The sequence below is a fragment of the Nerophis ophidion genome, linkage group LG02 (genome assembly GCF_033978795.1).
Source record: "Nerophis ophidion isolate RoL-2023_Sa linkage group LG02, RoL_Noph_v1.0, whole genome shotgun sequence".
NCBI classification, from domain to species: domain Eukaryota; kingdom Metazoa; phylum Chordata; class Actinopteri; order Syngnathiformes; family Syngnathidae; genus Nerophis; species Nerophis ophidion.
The window spans coordinates 33,705,904-33,725,444 of NC_084612.1; the positions used below are offsets into that span (position 1 = coordinate 33,705,904).

General features: G+C 38.3%; 1 protein-coding gene across 1 annotated transcript in view; it reads left to right on the forward strand.

The window, feature by feature from the left end:
- Positions 1–8,089: 8,089 nt before the first annotated feature.
- Positions 8,090–19,541, forward strand: part of crispld2 (cysteine-rich secretory protein LCCL domain containing 2) — a 33,508-nt gene continuing 22,056 nt past the window's right edge. Inside the window, exons 1-4 of the mRNA XM_061882397.1 lie at positions 8,090–8,248; positions 12,977–13,290; positions 16,030–16,148; positions 19,036–19,168. Of these exons, the coding sequence (XP_061738381.1) occupies positions 13,039–13,290; positions 16,030–16,148; positions 19,036–19,168 (504 nt within the window). The 5' untranslated portion in view covers positions 8,090–8,248; positions 12,977–13,038. The remainder of the gene's footprint in view (positions 8,249–12,976; positions 13,291–16,029; positions 16,149–19,035; positions 19,169–19,541) is intronic.

Below are 19,541 nucleotides of genomic sequence, written 5' to 3' on the forward strand. Positions count from 1 at the left end.
GTAGTCACCGCTGGTGTTAACACAACCTAGCAGTGTGAGGCGATCTTTCATCGGCTTGTGTCCTGGTAGTGCCTTCTCCTTCAGTGTAATAAAGGTCCGCTCTGGCATATTTTTCTATGAGGGGCAGTTAGGGACATTATTCAGAATTACCTCTTACATACACTACTGAAATGCTCTCACATAAACAACTAAAATGCTCTCACATAAACAAATAAAATGCTCTCACATAAACAAATAAAATGCTCTCACATAAACAACCACGCACACACACACACACACACACACACACACACACACACACACACACACACACACACACACACACACACACACACACACACACACACACACACACACACACCACTTGCGTGTGAGAGACAACAATTTTAGTATTATGTGTGCAAGGATTTCAGTTATATGTCTAAGAGCATCTTACCAGTGTGTGTAAGAGCATTTCAGTAGTGTGTATGAGCAATATTGCATTCCGGTTCCGGTCACCAATAATGCCCGCCCTTTTCATTTTTTTTTTCTTTTTTTTTTAAAGCCAAGTTGTTTGTGAACAAAATTTCTGCCTAACTGCTGACAAGTAGCTTAACCAAGGCAGGTGCTCCAAGGTTCTCATAGTCATCATTGTCGCCGACGTCACACTGGGTGTGAGTTTTCCTTGCCCTTATTTGGGTTCTTCCGAGGATGTCGTAGTCATAGTGGTTTGTGCAGTCCTTTGAGACATTTGTGATTTAGGGCGATATAAATAAACATTGATTGATTTATTGATCTGATTGTTACATTCTTATTTCAGAGTCACCACACAGCTGCATGACCATTTCAACAAGGACGGAATACACAAACTCTGGATTCATGGAACTTCTCTGCACACAAAGATATTGTTTGGAATATACAATAAATTTTACATAAACGTATTATACATCTTTTTTTTTTTGATCAAAAAAGTTTCCTTATGACTTATTATTAATATACTTTTCAAAGTTTCTTGTAGTCAGACAATAGACATCGTTTGTCTAAAATTATAGTTTAAGTCAGGGGTGTCCAATCTTTTTCCACAGAGGGCCGCACACGGAAAAATTTAAGCATGCGGGGGCCATTTTGATATTTTTCATTTTCAAACCATAACAAATATATGGATTTTTTTTTATCCTTAGGGCTCCTGTGGAGCATATAAGGTCTCAGTCACTAAAATGTTAAAAATAAGTCAAATTGTTATTATTATTTTTTTTATTTAATGCTTAAAGTAAATCTCTATATCAACTTGAGGTTGATATAAAGTAAAACAAATAAGGTTTTATGCCTTTTCTGTCAAAGACAACTTAGTTTTTTTATAGGAAAACTGAAATATGCATTATTTGGATAGATAGATAGATAGATAGATAGATGGATAGATAGATAGATAGACAGATAGATAGATAGATATATAGATAGATAGATAGATAGATAGATAGATAGATAGATAGATAGATAGATAGATAGATAGATAGATAGATAGATAGATAGATAGATAGATAGATAGATAGATAGATAGATAGATAGATAGATAGATAGATAGATAGTACTTTATTGATTCCTTCAGGAGAGTTCCTTTTATTTAGCAATTAAAGCCCTCAAAGATCTATAATGCAGGACACCATTGATTTTAATAATTTAATAGTTTTGAGTAATCACAGTGAACAGTTAAAGGGGAACATTATCACCAAACCTATGCAAGCGTCAATATATACCTTGATGTTGCAGAAAAAAGACCATGTATTTTTTCAACCTATTTCCGAACTCTAAATGGGTGAATTTTGGCGAATTAAACACCTTTTTGTTTATCGGTATTGTCGCGATGACGTCAGAACGTGACGTCACCGAGGTAATACACTCGCCATTTTCATTTTCACATTACAAACACCGGGTCTCAGCTCTGTTATTTTTCGTTTTTTCGACTATTTTTTGGAACCTTGGATACATCATGCCTCGTCGATGTGTTGTCGGAGGGTGTAACAACACTAACAGGGAGGGATTCAAGTTGCACCACTGGCAAGAAATCTGCCGCCAGACCCCCATTGAGTGTAAGCACATTTTACCGGCGGTGCTAAGACAGACATGGCATAGAGATGTATGGATAACCTGCAGATGCATTTGCAACGATTAAGTCAACGAAATCACAAAGGTGAGTTTTGTTGATGTTGTTGACTTATGTGCTAATCAGACATATTTGGTCGCAGCATGACTGCCAACTAACCGGTGCTAACATGCTATGCTAATAGATGTTAACATGCTATTTACACTAGCTGTATGTACATTTGAAACTAGATACCCACATTTAATGCGAAACAAACACTTACCAATCGACGGATTTAAGTTGCTCCAGTGTCACAAGATGCGAAAGTCCTGATCGTTTGGTCCGCACATTTTGCCGGCGATGCTAATAAGGTAGCCATGCTATGAGCCACTTCATTAGGTACACCCATGCTATGGCCGAATAGCGTCAATAGCTATTCGCTCAACAGCTTCAGTTTCTTATTCAATTGGTTTTCGCTATCTGCCTCCATACTCCAACCATCTGTTTCAATACATGCGTAATCTGTTGAATCGCTTAAGCCGCTGAAATCCGAGTCTGAATCCGAGCTAATGTCGCTATATCTTGCTGTGATAACGGCCATGTTGTTTGTATTGGCTGCACTGTATGACGTCACAGGGAAATGGATAGTGACATCGCAAATAGCAGAAATCAAGAACTTTAAAGCTTTTTTAGGGATATTCCGGGAGGTGTAAAAAATTTTTAAAAACTTAAAAAAAAAAACAAGCCACTGAGAACTGATTTTTATTGTTTTTAACCCTTTTGAAATTATGATAATGTTCCCCTTTAAATAAAATCCTACTAAATATATTTGACATCCGAAACGTTCCCCCCTCATAAAGTGATGCATTTTTGTTAGTTTTAAAAAAAAACTTTTAACACTTAAATTTCAAGATCAACTTCCGATATATCTGTCAATTTGAAGTTTGAACTATTATTGTGTTTGTTTTATGCTCTTTTGTCAAAACTTTGATGTTTTTATATGGCAACCATACAACATGTGCAATATTTTTTCCACTTAAAACATTTTAAAGTGAGAATTTTTAAGTAATAATTCATTATAACATAGATTTTTTTCGTCCTTTTTTTTCGAGCAATGGAAAAAAACTAAATAAAGACAAAAGGAAAAAAAAACTGCCTGCGTGGCAGCTTTGTGTCAACATTGCCACTTTTTCTTCATTAGATTTCACCTCATTCAACTTTTTTTAAATGTTTATTTTTTATTTTTGAAATACTATCAATTTTGCAATTTTTACAGAATGTGTGGCGGGCCGGTAAACGATTAGCTGCGGGCCGCAAATGGCCCCCTGGCTGCACTTTGGACACCCCTGGTTTCAGTTAATGTGTTAATATTTACACCTAGCCCCTAACATAAATACAATAATCATAAGATAAAAAATTGTGTAGCACAAACGTTTGGGGCAAGTTTAGGGGGGTTTTACCAAAGTGTGTGTGGTGGTGAGGGCTGGATGACATCATTAGTCAGAAAATGTATTTTAAAATAACTTAAAAACCTCAATGTTAGAAACAAATGTTTACAGCACAAACATATTGCAGTGTTATTTTGATATTTGCAATAATAAAGTGGGCAACTTCATACAGGTCTGTGTAACAGGTTCTTTTTTTTATTAAATTTTTTACAAAATGTTTAAACAAAACCTTAATTCGCAGAATACACTGCAAAAGTGAAGCAAACATTTTAACAAACCATATTATTCCCATGTTGCTCACCGCATAATGTACAGAATTAAAGTGAAAATGTCTATTCCATAGTTGCCATCATTTTCAAGTAGGTTCAATTGTTGAAAAATGTTCACTGTCGTCTCACTAATGTTTACATCTATGTCTGGAATTACAATGTTATTATTTGTCTGGCGTTCAGGTAGTGGACCTTCTTCATCAATGCCATAGTAGTTGTCAGCATCAAAATGCTGCTTATAGCTGGATGGATTCCTGCATTATTAATGACACCTGAATGCCACATCTGAAGTGGTGTCTGCCCCCCTTGCGTTGTGAATCCAGAGGTTGTGTATTCTGTCCTTGATAAAAACGGTCATGCCGCTGTCTCTGAAATAAGAATGTAACAATTAGATCACATGAAAACAGCTAAGACAATATAAGGCATACGGGAAAAAGCATTTTTAGACAATATGATTTCCTTGAGCGGCTAGGGGACATCAAAAAATGGATTAGAAAAGACTGATTTAAAATAATAATACAAAAAATAATAATTCCAGCGGGCCGGATGTTGGACGTTGGCGGGCCGTAGTTTGAGGACCCCTTATCTAGTCCAAAGAAAAGCGCTAAATAAATGTAATCTATTATTATTACTATTCGATCAGCTACCGACGTACCACAATGTGACTCACATTTCGACATGTTACCATAGCAACAACTCTGCAGACATCATTAGCTGATTTGACAGTATATTTTTTTCGTTTCCTCCGAGACAAACAGCAAGTTTGCAATAGATGTCAGACTTTCAGGAGCCGCAGAAACCATAGTTGCTAACTTGTTTGTAGTGGAGGCACACAGGGCTAACTGCTTAATGGCTACAATCCCATGTTTCCTTACATTCCGTGGGATTCAACAATCATTTAGAAATAAATAATGTCTAATTACCTTTTGTTCTCTTGCCCCGAAGTCCATGAGCTAGAAGGTCATTGCGCTTGATAATGCTGCATTGCACTTTCGCAACGGAATGAGTGCTCCAGGCTGCTTGGTTGTCGGGACAACGAAGTGTCCGCTCAGGTGTTGTGGCACGCAGGTCCAACCCACGGCGGCAGCTCGACCCTTGTTGCATTCAAAGTGTTCGTATATTCTCCGCTGAAGCCCTCAAATTATGAAGTAGAGCTCCTGCCTTGGTTAAGCTACTTGTCGGCAGTTAGGCAGACATTTTGTTCACAAAACACTTGGCTTTAAAAAAAAAAAAATGAAAAGGGGCGGGCATTATTGGTGACCGGAACCGGAATGCAATGTCGCTTATACACACTACTGAAATGCTCTCACATACCCTGGTAAGATCCTCTCAAACACACTACTGAAATGCTCTTACATACACTGGTAACTAACAGAACAAAACTAAACAAAACATGATCCAGGCCACGGATCATGACATGATTAGGAAGAAGAAATAGATCCACTTTATAGAAGTGCAAAAAAAATCCATTATTATCCAATTAAAAAAAAATCTAAAATCTAAAATCTAATTTTAAAAAATCGGTCCAGTCCAACCATGCAGGCAAATCATATTGTAGATGTAGATGCCCAGATTTAATCTGTGAATACTTCTCTTGTTGCTTTATTTGTATTCGACTTTATTAAATGTTTATCACAGCTGTTTATTTACTTCATGGAGGAATGTAGTTAAGTATAGAACGGGCAACCAATGTTATTAAAAAAGTTTTGATTTTGAATCGAGAATCAAATTGAATTATGGGGTGCCCAAATATTCACACCCCAACCACTTTACCTTGTTGGTTAATCTTCTTTTGTGTGTATTAGTAAGGAGGGGTAAGCAGTGTCGACAACGCTGTGGTTACATTCTGAATTTTTCAAACCACACATCGCTTGTCCGTTGCTTTATTCGGACTCATGTTGAGCTAGCAAAACTAGAACATGATGTAAAAAAGCAAAATAAACCACCACTTATAAAGCACACAAAGTAACGCAGTAGTTAACAACAGCATTGCAGTGCTGACTGAATGAACACTGAAGATCGATCAGCCCGCCAACAATGGATGTGCTGGCGGGCACAAAATGGCTGCACTGTGAGGCACACAATGAGACGATGTTCGGGCAACAATACATAGTTTTATTTGGTTTTTGGTTTGTAAATCAACAAGTTTGTACAACGAGGGGTTCGTAAATCAAGGTATCACTGTGTATTTTTTTTACCATTATAATGCAAATCAAACTAACCCGCTCCAGACACTCTAAACAAGTTTTTGTCAAAAACAATTCCAGTTTTACGTGCAGAGAACACTGCAAATTATATACTGTACATTTTACTTTTATTGAAGACTTCTGTTGGCAAAGATGCTGATGAGCTGAGGAGAAAAGGGCGACTACAATGTCACCTTCCTACTTTACTACGAGTTCTTTCTTAAATTAAACAGTGTTTCTCACATTCTTTATTAAAGTGCTGAAACTTGCAACTTTCTTTGGTCCTATAATGCGTTCTTTTGCAGCCATAAACAATAAAAAAAAAGGTGACGCTGAATTGCAAAAAATGATAATTTGTTTGTTACAGGCAATGTTTGGTTGTACGATAACGGAGACCATGTATGGAAAACGTGGCAAATCTTTGGTGGACATTTTTGTCAAAAAGTGGGGAGTACAAAAATCAAGGCACCACTGTATATCAAAAAAAGTGATTTTAAATCACAAATGTCAAGCTCAAGGCCCCATTTAATTTAACATGGCCTTCCACTTCATTTTATATGGCCCACCATCTCATTCAAAGTGCTATTCCACATCATTTAATGTTGCCCACTATATCATTCACTGTGGTCCGACATGTCATTAAACGTGGTTTTCCACATCATTTAAAGTGGCCCAACACGTCATTTAATGTGACCAGCCATTTAATTCATCATGGTCTTCCAAATCATTTAATGTGGCCCACCACATCATTTAATGTGACCAGCCATGTCATTCAATGTGGTCTTCCACATCATTCAATGTGACCAGCCGTTTAATTCAATGTGGTCTTTCACATTATTTAAGGTGACCCACCACATCATTTAATGTGACCAGCCGTTTAATTCAATGTGGTCTTCCACATCATTTAATGTGGCTTGCCATGTCATATTATGTGGTCAATTTATGTGGTACTCCACATTATTTAATATGGCCGGACATGTCATTCAATGTGGTCTGTCATGCGATGTGGCCCTCAATGAAACTAAGTTTGACACCCCTGTTTTAAATAATGCCTATTGGGATGTAAACCTAAAATAATACAGAGTACTAAACCAGTAGTGATTGAAGTAATTATATAACTTAATGCGACTTTAAGGTTTTACTAATTATGTATAAAATACTCAATGGTCTAGCTCCATCCTATTTTGCTGATTGTATTGTACCATATGTCCCCGTCACAAATATACGTTCTATAGGGGGCTATAGAGCATTTTGGATTCGGGCTCCAGTACTCTGGAATGCCCTACCAGTAACAGTTGGAGATGCTACCTCAGTAGAAGCATTTAAGTCCCATCTTAAAACTAATTTGTTTACTCGAGCCTTTAAATCGACCCCTCTTTTAGAGCAGTTGATCTGCCATATTTTTTCTGCTCTGCCCCCCTCTCTTGAGTGGTGAGGTTATCAGGTGACCACAGATGAAGCGCTAGCTGTTCAAAGTCGGGACCCGGGGTGGACCACTCATCTGTGCATCAGTTGGGGACGTCTCCATTCAAGACGATCTCCTACTGGCCCCACTACGGACTGGACTCTCACACTATTTACTAGATCCACTCAACATCGCCCCCACCTCTCCGGTCCCCTCCAAGGTTTCTCATTCCAATTGGGTTGAGGTTGTTTTTTTTCCCTGATGTGGGATCTGAGCCGAGGATGTCTCAATGGCTTGTGCACCCCTTTGAGACATCTGTGATTCAGGGCTATATACAGTAAATACGCTTTGATTGATTGATATTTTGATCGTCTCCATTACTACATGACCGTATTCCAAATGTTTGTCCCCTAATGACATATAGTGAATACTTCATGTTGATCTTTTTGTTCAGACTCCTCCAATAAGACTTTCACCACAACAGAATTGAGAGAGAAGAACATATTTGTCAAACTTCTGTGGAGATATCTGAGTCAGTGCTGCTGGACTCATTTATCAGGGTGGTGATTAATATTAGTTGTAGTTTTCCTCCTGACGTGAGGCTGCTCCTGCTGCTGGTGTGCAGTCTGAGCCAGGAACATTTCAGGGAGGCTGGTGCGGGGGAGTGGGGAGATTTTTTTTTTTCTTTTTTCTTTTTTTCCCAAACCCTCCTCTGATCCTGAGGGGTCCTTTCTCTATATAAGGCTTTTGGAGCTGCTCAAGGACTGAAGAGCCACGCTCCTGCATATAGCCAACTTTTAGTAGATCTTTACAAACACACACACACACGGGAATACAAGACAACTCTCCAGCAAGTGGATACTGACCAGGGACAATCAGAGGTGAGCTAGAACACTTTTTTCAGCTGTTTTGAGTAAACCTCTCCTTCTCCTTCTGCATTTGGTGCATCCTCAAGTTGATGCTCAATAATAAAGAATTGATCATGATGCTCTTCCTCAATGGCTTTATTATGACGTACCGTACTAGCTTATACTATAATATAGGATGCAGGGATGTTGCTGCATGTAAGCATCTCTGATAAAAGCGATTGACAGGTGGTGGCTCACTTCTCGCCACCTTAGTCAGCTGGGGAAAAGACTCCGGCTTCCTTTAACCATGGTACCTCGATGGTTGCAAATATTAAAAGGCTGCTAAAACCTACCCCAGCTAAATCAGGGTTATCATATTATTTTAGTAATTATTAAAGTTAAAGTACCAATGATTGTCACACACACACTAGGTGTGGCGAAATTATTCTCTGCATTTGACCCATCACCCTTGATCACCCCCTGGGAGGTTGGGGGAGCAGCGAGCAGCAGCAGTGGCCGCGCCCGAGAATTATTTTTGGTGATTAAACCCCAAATTCCAACCCTTGATGCTGAGTGCCAAGCGGGGAAGTCTTTGGTATGACTCGGTCGGGGTTTGAACTCTGGGAGGCGAAAAAAGTTACCAAACATGGTTCCTTGCCTGATAAAGCGCAGCCATCCTTCATTATGTGGAAATTAATGATGTATTTGCATTCCTATTCAAAAACATGTTAAACATCTGTGAAAAGGGCTAGGTAAAATACTAAAAAAAAAAAAAAAAAAAAAAAAAGCCAACACTTTTTTATGGTGAACATATTCTAAGTAAGAAATACTTAATTTACAGTTATTTGGGCACTAGGACAACATTTGAGGGTTAAGGTTAGGTTTAGGGTTAATAATAAGCAGTAATTCTGAGGTTATTGTATAGTTAATGGCTTACTGGTTGCATAATAAGGCCTTGCAGAATAAGGTATTAATAAGTACTTAATAATGACTAATTAAGAATCAATATGTTACTAATTTTCATGTTAATAAGCTACTAATTAATGGTGAATATGTTCCCCATACGAAAAAGTTACCAAAAACTCTGCTTCTACCAACTCCTTTTCGGACATGTGCAAGTAATAGTCTTTATTGTACTTTTGTAAACCGTGTAAAAAAAAAGACTAAACCACTCGGGCAAACCTTCCTGAAAATGCGTGCAATCTACAAGAGGTTTGAATCTTTGTGTCAATTTAACAGGATTATCGGAATATTTTTTTGGGTATATAAATTAGAAGAAAAACTTATGAAAAAAGATGACATGTTACAATAGCTCTTCTTGGGTGCTCAATAATTGTTTATTTTTTTTCATCGAGAAATGGATTTAAAAAAATAAATAAATAGCCAAAACCAAATATTTTAATCGATTCTTGAAAACAAATCGATTTAAGTATGTAATTATTAAAAAGTGAATGGATTATTTTGAACATCTCTACAATCTACTCACGTCTTCATATTTGTGTAGCGTTGAGGTGAAGCGAAGGTCTTCTCATGGCCAGTTGTGGCTCCAGCTCCGCCGTGTCTGTCACCGGGGTCTAAAACTCAGGAGAGCGTGAGAAGGGCCCAAACAGTGAAGCTGCTCGAGGTTGAGTGTGAAAAAAGAGGGCAGCAGGAGCGGCGGTGCAGGCAGGGTGTGGTGCCTGGCTCAGCTGCCCCGCTGGAGGCCCGTGCCCAGTCAGTGTTGGCACTCTGTGTCGGCGCAGCAGCTGATGCCAAACCTCAAGCTGACGTTTTTTTTTTTGCAGCCTGAGGGAAAGTGAAGGTGAAGGGATACAAGGATTGAAGCACAAAAGTGTGAGTCTTGTTTATTTAGTGATGTCTCCATCCTGCATAAACTCTCTACGCCGTTGTTTACCACCACAACCACTTTGACTCTGTTTTATTGATCATTATTATGCCAGACTGTGTTTAAAGACGGCGGTGTCTCTCCAGGATCATGTGAGCGACAGGAAGAAAACCTCTGACTCACTTGAGACGTCATGTGTGTCATATAAACCTTGAATATGAGATGACATTTTTTCAATAGGGAAAAAATATATTCAGAAGAGATGGTGGAGCATTATGGGTCACAATATTAGGTACACCTTCACATATGAACTCGGAGTATTGGAAATATATTATGTGTTTTTATTGTTTAAAGTTATTGTTGACATGTGCAGGTGTATTTAATGTTGTGTTTAGTGTGTATACAATGTCAACATGTAATTTAATGGTATTGAAAATGACTGTTTTGTTGTGTATTTATTAACACTGTGAGGACATTCAATTTTATATATGTTTAAAGTTTTTGAAGGGTGTAAAAACATTTTAGATTCATATTTTTTTGCTCAGATGTCTCAATAGATTTCAGTCCAAAACAAATATCAATTATGTAATGTATTTTTCTTTCAATTTCAACCCCTTTTAAAGGCCTTTAGATGAGATGTGTCACATTATTATTAACTTAGGAAAACAACCCATGATATACAATTTTTAAATTTTTTTTTTAATCTTTCATATTTTTATTTATCACTTTATTATTTCTAACCTAATTTGATCCAAAGGCCTTCGAAGGGTTAAAATAAATTATGTGTTTAGGCTAAAGTTGACTGAGCGAAAAAATAAATCTGAAATTTAATCAAAAATGTCCCAAAAATTAAGGCTTTTTATGTCCCATTTGGCTTTGGGTGATTGTCGAATAACTGCGAGTGAATCGTACACCTTTGGACAGAATTGGACATTGAAATGTAAAAATCGTACACGAAAAAAATCCCTCTCATAAAAATTGATGTATGATGATTTTGAAAAAATATGTCCCAAAATAGAGCAAACATTTACTGAGAGGACAAACAAGTCAGCCTTTGTCCGCTGAGGGTTGAAAAAAAAAAGGTTATTTATCTTCACTTGGGAAGTAATTGTTGGATGAAGTGATCAATTTCCGAGTAAAAGTGTAGGAGAAAACCACTGATAGGTTAGTAGTGATTTGTGCACTGTAAAAGTTTACCAGGGTTTCACAGTACTCACAATAAAACATCGTAATCAAAATTTACTGTAACACTAAAACAAATGACTGTAAAAAATATGATACTCTTATATTTCACAGCAATTAACTGTTAATTCACACTAACATTTACATTACCGTATTTTCCGGGCTATAAGCCACTACTATTTTTTATATGCTTTGAACCATGCCGCTTATAAAACGGCGCGGCATATTAATGGATTTTCGCTACAGCCATAATGTTTTGTATTCTACAAATAGTGTTCATGAAACACACAGAGATACACTGAAGAGGTGTGCTAAACCAAGTCATACTTACTAAACCGTCATGTTTGGTAGGAGTGTTTTCATACATAGTTGCATGTGCAATCGTAATGTAATCAAGCTTGCATCGTTAGCATCAGCTAAAATGCTAACATGTTAACGGGTGTCTATATCAGTATCATTAACTTACAATGGTATTCTTATTGTATTGTTTCATTTTCACTAATTCCTCAGTAAATTCAACAAAATGTCACTGCGGAGTTAGCTGATTGGAGAACGAACTTCCTCACCCAGCGGCAGGCAACAATTAAGTTATGCAAATACATATTGACATAACTCATTAATAACTAATTTCACACCGTATCTAAAGCTTGCAGTCTGGCGCGACTAACACATGAAAAAAATGTATTCTAAAATTTAAAATCGCTCACTGGCCTAGTAGAGCAGTGGTCCCCCACCACCGGGCCGTGGCCCGATTGGTACCGGGCCGCAGAATAATTTTTTATTCATTTTTATTAAAAAAAAAAAAATATATATATATATATATATATATATATATATATATATATGTATATATATATATATATATATATATATATATATATATATGTATATATATATATATATATATATATATATATACATATATATATATATATATGTATTTATTTATAATTTTTTATTAAATCAACATAAAAAAACACAATATACACTTACAATTAGTGCACCAACCACAAAAACCTCCCTTTTTCATGACAAAAATGTCCCTTTTTCATGGCAAAGAAAAAAAAACAAAAAAAACAAAAAAAGTACTTAATAATGACTATTTTTGTGTCCGCGGATACAAAAAGTTTGGAGACCACTGTAGTAGAGTGTTTGCTCTGAGATCGGTAGGTCGTGTGTTCAAACCCCGGCCGAATCATACCAAAGACTATAAAAATTACCTCCCTGCTTGGCACTCAGCATTAAGGTTTGTAATTGGGGGTTAAATCCCTAAAAATTAATCCCGGGCGTGACCACCGCTGCTGCTCACTGCTCCCCTCACCTCCCAGGGGGTGAGTGTGATGGGTCAAATGCAGAGGATAATTTCACCACACCAATTGTGTGTGTGGCAAACATTGGCACTTTAACTTTAACTTGAATTTGTTATTTGTAACAGTTGTTCCTGTGAAATATACAAAGAAATGCAATCATTAGCCAGTGATGTGCTGTGAATTTGCAATGAACATGTTTACAGTGTGATATCGTAGCAAAAGGTGAGTGATTACTAAACAACAAGACAAATGTTGCTATCTTCATTTCAGCCAATTGCAATTTTATTGGAATTCCATCTGTGTTTGAACCCATGACTCATATTACACTGTGACATGATTGACAATAACAGGCGTGACACTACATTGCATCTATGTGTAATCTCTCAATTGTTGTAAAAAAAAAAAAAAAAAGGAAGTCACCGATGAAACGTTCTCTCCCTGGAGGTTACGTGCGGCCCACTTTTCCTCCTCTCATCTACACACAAGTCACGCCTGACGTGTCAACGATGGCCTTCATCCCTCTCCTCTGCCTCCTGCTGCTCTCCTGGCTGGACCCAGCAACGTCTCTCTTCCTGCCCGACTCCAAGGAGCTCCGGCAGCTGCTGAGCCGCTACCAGGAAGAAGTAGGCCAGAACAGCACCGGCGGCGGCGGCAGAAGCAGGCGTGCCATCCGCTGGTCCGACCGGGAGGAGATCCTCCAGCTGCACAACAAGCTCAGGGCCTCGGTGTACCCGACTGCTTCCAACATGGAGCACATGGTGAGTGGGTGTTTCAAGTGCACATGACATAAATTTCAACATGTCAGCAGAAAAGTACAATAATAAAGCACTGCAATAATAAAATACATGATTACCCAGCTAGTTTTTTAATAATAAAGCTGACTTTGTGCCTGTTTCATGCTGGAGAAGACCAGCCAGGGAGGGGAGGGGAGCAGGCATGGCACAAGTGGGCAATTATTGTTGTTGGGACTCCCTGAAGTTTAGGCAGTGTGTGTGTGTGTGCGACCACCAAAAGGCTGGAAATTTACTACTGGGCCGTCATCTCTGCTTTCCACTCAGTTTAGTTGATTTGTGGTGGACTTTGACCAGCAGCACATTAGAAGGTTTTTGTTTTATGGCTATTCGGGTCAGCTGAATCACATCTGGACCGTGCTGATCCTCGGTGGATGTTGACAACACAGTGGAACCTCGATTTATGAACGTAGCCGGTTCTTGAACAGGGTTTGTAAATAGAAAAGTTCAGACATTGAAGCAGATTTTTACATAGGAAACAATATAAACATGAATAACGGCTTGCAGCCACGACAAAAGTCCCCATTTTAGTAAAAGTGTCTACACTTTGAATACAATACTGTATAAAGTGTTAAACATTAAATAACTTAGATTTAGATTTATATTTCGCTTTTCTAGACACTCAAATTGCTCACAGAGAAGTGGGACTCAACATTCATTCACACCTGGTGGTGGTAAGCTACATCAGTAGCCACAGCTGCCCTGGGGTAGACTGACGGAAGCGTGGCTGCCAGTTTGTGCCTACGGCCCCTCCGACCACCACCAATCATTCATTCATCATTCATTCACCAGTGTGAGCGACACCGGGGGCAAAGGGTGAAGTGTCCTGCCCATGGTCACAACGGCAGCGATTTTTTTGAATGTAAATAGGTGGGAAGGAAACCTGCAACCCTCAGGTTTCTGGCCAGCCGCTCTACTCACTACACCATGCCGCCCCTACACATTACTCTATGTCAAACAAAAATAACAAGATGATGATGAATCAACATTTCTATTTAACGTATTTTCTGGTTTTAGAGTACACCGGTATTCAAGCCGCAACCACTAATTTTAGAAGAAAAACATTTTTGTACATATTTTAACCGCTCTGGACTATTAGCTGGAGATATATACAGGTACGAAAGATTTTGTAAATGTTTATTTACATGTCTTAATTATTTCCAAATGGTGCCTGTAACATGGCAGTAAAACAGTTGATCAAACAAAACAGTCATCGTCATGGACCCGCTAGCGCCGGAATCTTGCCCTCCAATCAGCTAAACAGACCCAATAACTCCATGGTGACGTTTTGGGGAATTTACAAAAATAATCCAATAAATGAAGAATGCCATTGCAGGTTAGTACTAACTCAGGCACTTGTAAACCTGTTAAAATAGTAATTACCTTACTATAGCACGTACACATATGCATTAAAACACTCCTACATACGTCACACATGGGACAGTTTCCTAAGTTTAAACATTTTTAGTTATATTGTAAAACTTACAAACGTTGCTTGGAGTGATGAAGGAAGAATCATTTTCAGCAAAAAACATTATGGTTATACTTCCGGTTTAAGGTACGAAACAGGAAGTACATTTTCAACCCCCGGTACCTGCAGTGTGCCAACTGGTTCAAAATATGGCACCATAAAATAAACAATAACACACCTTTTCTGTGTCCCTGTCAGTGTAATATGAAAACTATTTATTGAGTGAATAAAAAACATTTTGGCCGTTAGCAAAGAAAAATCCATAAGTTAGTTGCACCGTATCATAGGCCACGGATTTCAAAGCGTAGGGAAAAGTAGTGGCTTATAGTTTGGAAAATACGGTGAAAACAAAGTCAATAAACTGAACTCTCCTTATTTATAGGCACTCTGCTTACACTCCCACACACTGTCACCAGCACTGTGGTGTAATCACAAACTCCCTAACTTTAACAGCCAGTTCGCTACAATGATTAGGAACAACAAATGAAATCCCCTTTACCTTGTTGGTTGATCATCTTGGCGTAAGCGAAAAAAAGGGGAATTGGGAAGCAAGGCAGTTTTGACAACGCTGTGGATACTTCCAAAATGTTTTAAACCACACATCACTTGTCCATTTCAGCTAGTGAAACTAGAAAAATAATGTAAAAAGGCTTATAAGCCCACAAAAGTAGAAATTAGCACAGTAGTTAACGCCAGCACTAGACATCAATCAGCTCGCCAAAAATTAATGTGCTGCCTGGTTCAAAATGGCTGCTCTGCAGCCATACAATGGGTGGATGACATGTTTGAACACGAGACAAGGTTCATACAACAGAGCATATTTTTATCCGGTCTGTTGTTTGCAAGTACGTATAGGAGGGGTTCATAGATTGAGGTCCCACCTTAAAACCTCTAAAGGCCTTAGTGGCCACATGCGTGGACAGCACCTTGCTTATGTGGACACTTATACTGCCATCTGTTTGTGTAAGAAGAGTATAACATACAATGGAATTTGGAAAAAAAAAGTGTAAAAATAAAAAAGAGCATGTCACTATACATGAAGTACACATTTGTGTACTTATGGACTAAGTACATCACATCAAAAGATGATTTTTAGTTTGTATTCTAATTAGGGTCCAATAAGCCCAAATAGCAAAGAGAAATAAAAAAAAGCATGTAAACAAACAGCTTGGGCCTTAAGAGGGTTTAATATACTGTGTATTTGCCTGCTCTAAAGTGTTTGGTGATGTCAACAGGTGTGGGACGATGAGTTGGAGAGGTCCGCCACTCACTGGGCCGAGGTGTGTCATTGGGATCACGGACCTCAGGACCTGCTCATGTCCATCGGACAGAACCTGGGAGTTCACTGGGGCAGGTAAGACGGCTCTGAGATGTTGCATGTTTTAATATAAAATACAATTATTCAAATAGATTTAGTAACTGCAGAAGCATATACTCCCACCAAGGGTGAACTTTTAACAAAAGTGAACTGTTTGGTTTGTAGGTCATTTCGATCCTACATTGAGCTCTTACATTTACACCACCTCAACTTAAAAACCAAATGAAAAATAAATGAATATAAAAAGTATTGAAAAATATGTAGTGTACACAAGGTCTTTGTAAGGTAAAAGTAGATTTTCCTTGGTCTATCCCCCAAAAGGTTAATTGAAAATTGGTTGGTGCTAGTTAATAGAACTGTGAGAATGTAAAATGGTTATGCAAATATAAAGGGACAATCAGCAGACACCAACCAAAGCCCAACAATATTTAATGCACAGCTTTTAATGTCTTGGAAGGAAGGTAACAAACTTTAAAGGGAGAAAAAAAATGTGGATCAGCAGGATAATTAGAATTTGCATCAAAATGTTGTGAGGTAATGGATTTTTTTTCCCAACACCTTCACAACACATTTCAAGAAACATCAAAGAAAAGTTCCTGAGGTAACATACATAGGGCCTGATCTACTAAAGGTTTGCATGTATTTAAACATGTGCAAACTTGATAGCACAAGCCATGCTGATATAGTTAGATCCTGCAAACAGGATGGCGTCTCTCAAGTGAACAAAATTAGGAGCACAATCGATATAACGTGCCTGTCTTCATGCATATGTAGAATATATTCTGATCATCGGAACACCCACAATACTAAGAGGCGAAAATGCAAATACAGTCATTCGGCAAGCGCAATGTGATTTACCAATGCTGAAACTGTTCAGCAGTCGCTGCTTTGTGTCTTTATTTATTTTAGCACGTTTGAAAGTAACGTGCAAATTGAAACAGTTACGCACCCGGCTGTGAGAAAGGAGGACGTTGTGCTGCAGAAACAGCTTGACAGAGATTTCTTCACCCTACATGTGTGTCAAGATATGAAGACTGTCAGAAATTAAACCATTTTGTATTCTTATAGATGCTGAATGACTTAAGGCGCTGTTTATTTCTAACGGTGTTCAGTTTTTCATATAGGAAATATATTATTATAATATATTATTATAATATATTTCCTCCATGAAAAAATGTCTTGCGATATACATATTCTTGCGTTTGGATCATTCCTGACGCATGAATGCATTGCGATGTTGTGTTGTGTGTCTAGTAAAAAAGTTTGTGTTGTTTATATTGAGATACTATATTGCGGAGAATGTGTTACAGTACACATTATACTGGAGATGTGTGCTGTTTGTTCAACACAGCATAGTGGTTGGAGAGCATAAAAATTAATGTGGAATATAATGAGTGTTTCCATGGGCACAAAATGCCAGGAGTATATGCAAAAACCTAATTGAATTTTACACTTGTCATCAATTGTACACACAGTCTCACAGTCCACTGATAGTACACGCAATTGTATGGTTTGCACCCGTTGGTTAGCGCGTGGTATTTTAATCTTAGTACATCAGGCTGTAAATTTACTGTAGGAGCCTAAATGCTGTTTAAGGTAATTTACATTTTATGGATGGTGCTTTATGTTTACTCAGCCAAAAGGGGACTATTTACTTTATTTGCATAATACAAAAATGTGTATTTTGAATGCTTAGAGTAACTATAAGGCTGAGTTTATTTGTAATTATTGCATTTGTCTAAATAATTTGATGACTGTAACTGTTTTAATTGGATGTACGGCAGAAGGATCAGTGTGGTACGATGGTTTTGGGCGCAATGGGTAGTGGCAGTCAGTTGCCAATTTCAATAAATCAACAGGATTGATCAAATTAATAATTTTGTGGAATTATCAATTATCACACACTTTTGACAGTCCAATGTATTTAAAATAATCCTCAACAATATTATAAGTCTGATAAAATGGTTCATAATCTTATTAAACAATTAATGGTTTAACTTAGTCAACAAACAGTTTGGTGAAGGCCCTTTTCTGTGGTGGTTTGGTGTGGAAGAACACATATTATCCCCCAGTGGACATGAGTAAATATGGCGTTCACCATTCCTGTACAAGTCTGTCCCAAAAGTGTTTGTTTAATGGGGCTCGGGGCTTTTAAGCTCTTCTACCCTAAACTCCCCCAAGCAACTCTTTATGAACTTTGTATTGGACACTGAAAACAGAAAGACCTTCTCTAAAACCCCCTTTAGTAGGAATACAGAACACCGATGCTGAGCCGGCAGTCCTGGATTAGGTCTAATATCAGTGACCTTCAACCTCACAAATGTTCACAGTAACACACATCTTGTATGAAGTCCTCCAAGAAAAAGAAAATTTTCCCTCCATATCGCCTCCTTGTAATGTCCAAATACTTGTGGTCATACTTGTGTAAAGGTTGACCCTGTAATGAATGTGTGTGTGTGTGTGTGTGTGCACACACAGTAGGCATGACAGTGTGTTGCTATGACACCAGGTGCCCTTCCAGGAATCTGCTCTCATTCTCACAGAGCCGAGCATCCCTCCCACCTTCCCCCCATCTTTTCTTCCTGTGCCAGCTCACCCAGTGTGAAGTCCCTTCTTTCCGCTCCCTTTGCACTCCCCCCATCAAGCTCAGCACATTTCAATACCGTAAAAAGACATGTTTATATTGCGACCTCGCACTGGTTTGTCAGGCGGAGGGCTTGTGTTTAGTTTTGCTTTGATTCTTTGTTGTTTTTCTAAACCTAAATTTAATTTCCCGTGTCGGTGAAGGGGAATAAAAGCGTAATGAGGCTCATGTGGTGTTTCTAATGTCATGCCAGGGCCCCTGGCAGAACCCTCATATGATACCCCCTACATCCTGGCCACTGATGGTGCTTGACTGAACCTAATGTTTGTGTGCATGTAGATACCGCTCCCCCGCCTCACACATCCAGGCCTGGTACGATGAGGTGAAAGACTACACCTATCCTTACCCCCAGGAGTGCAACCCCTGGTGTCCTGATCGTTGTTCTGGGCCTATGTGCACCCACTACACCCAGGTGAGACAAGACCATACAAGCAAGAAAATAAATCTGTGCTCTAAATATATCTTGCGGTATACCCCAGGGATCAATACTCTGACCAAAATTGTTCCATCTATACATGAATACCATTTCGAAAGTTAAAAAAGGCTTAAAGTTGGTAGTATTTGCAGACAATACTGGCAGTTTGTTCAGGAGAGAACACATGTAAGCTGATATGAATAATAACAGAAGAAATTAATACATGAAATAGATGGTTTGACAAAACCAGTTAATTTTTTAGTATCAGTGAAACTAAAACAACGCTATTCGGCAACAGCAGAAGAGAAAGTCAAACACAAATGCAAATGAAAGAGTAGATAGTGAAATTAATCAAAACTTCTAGGTGTGA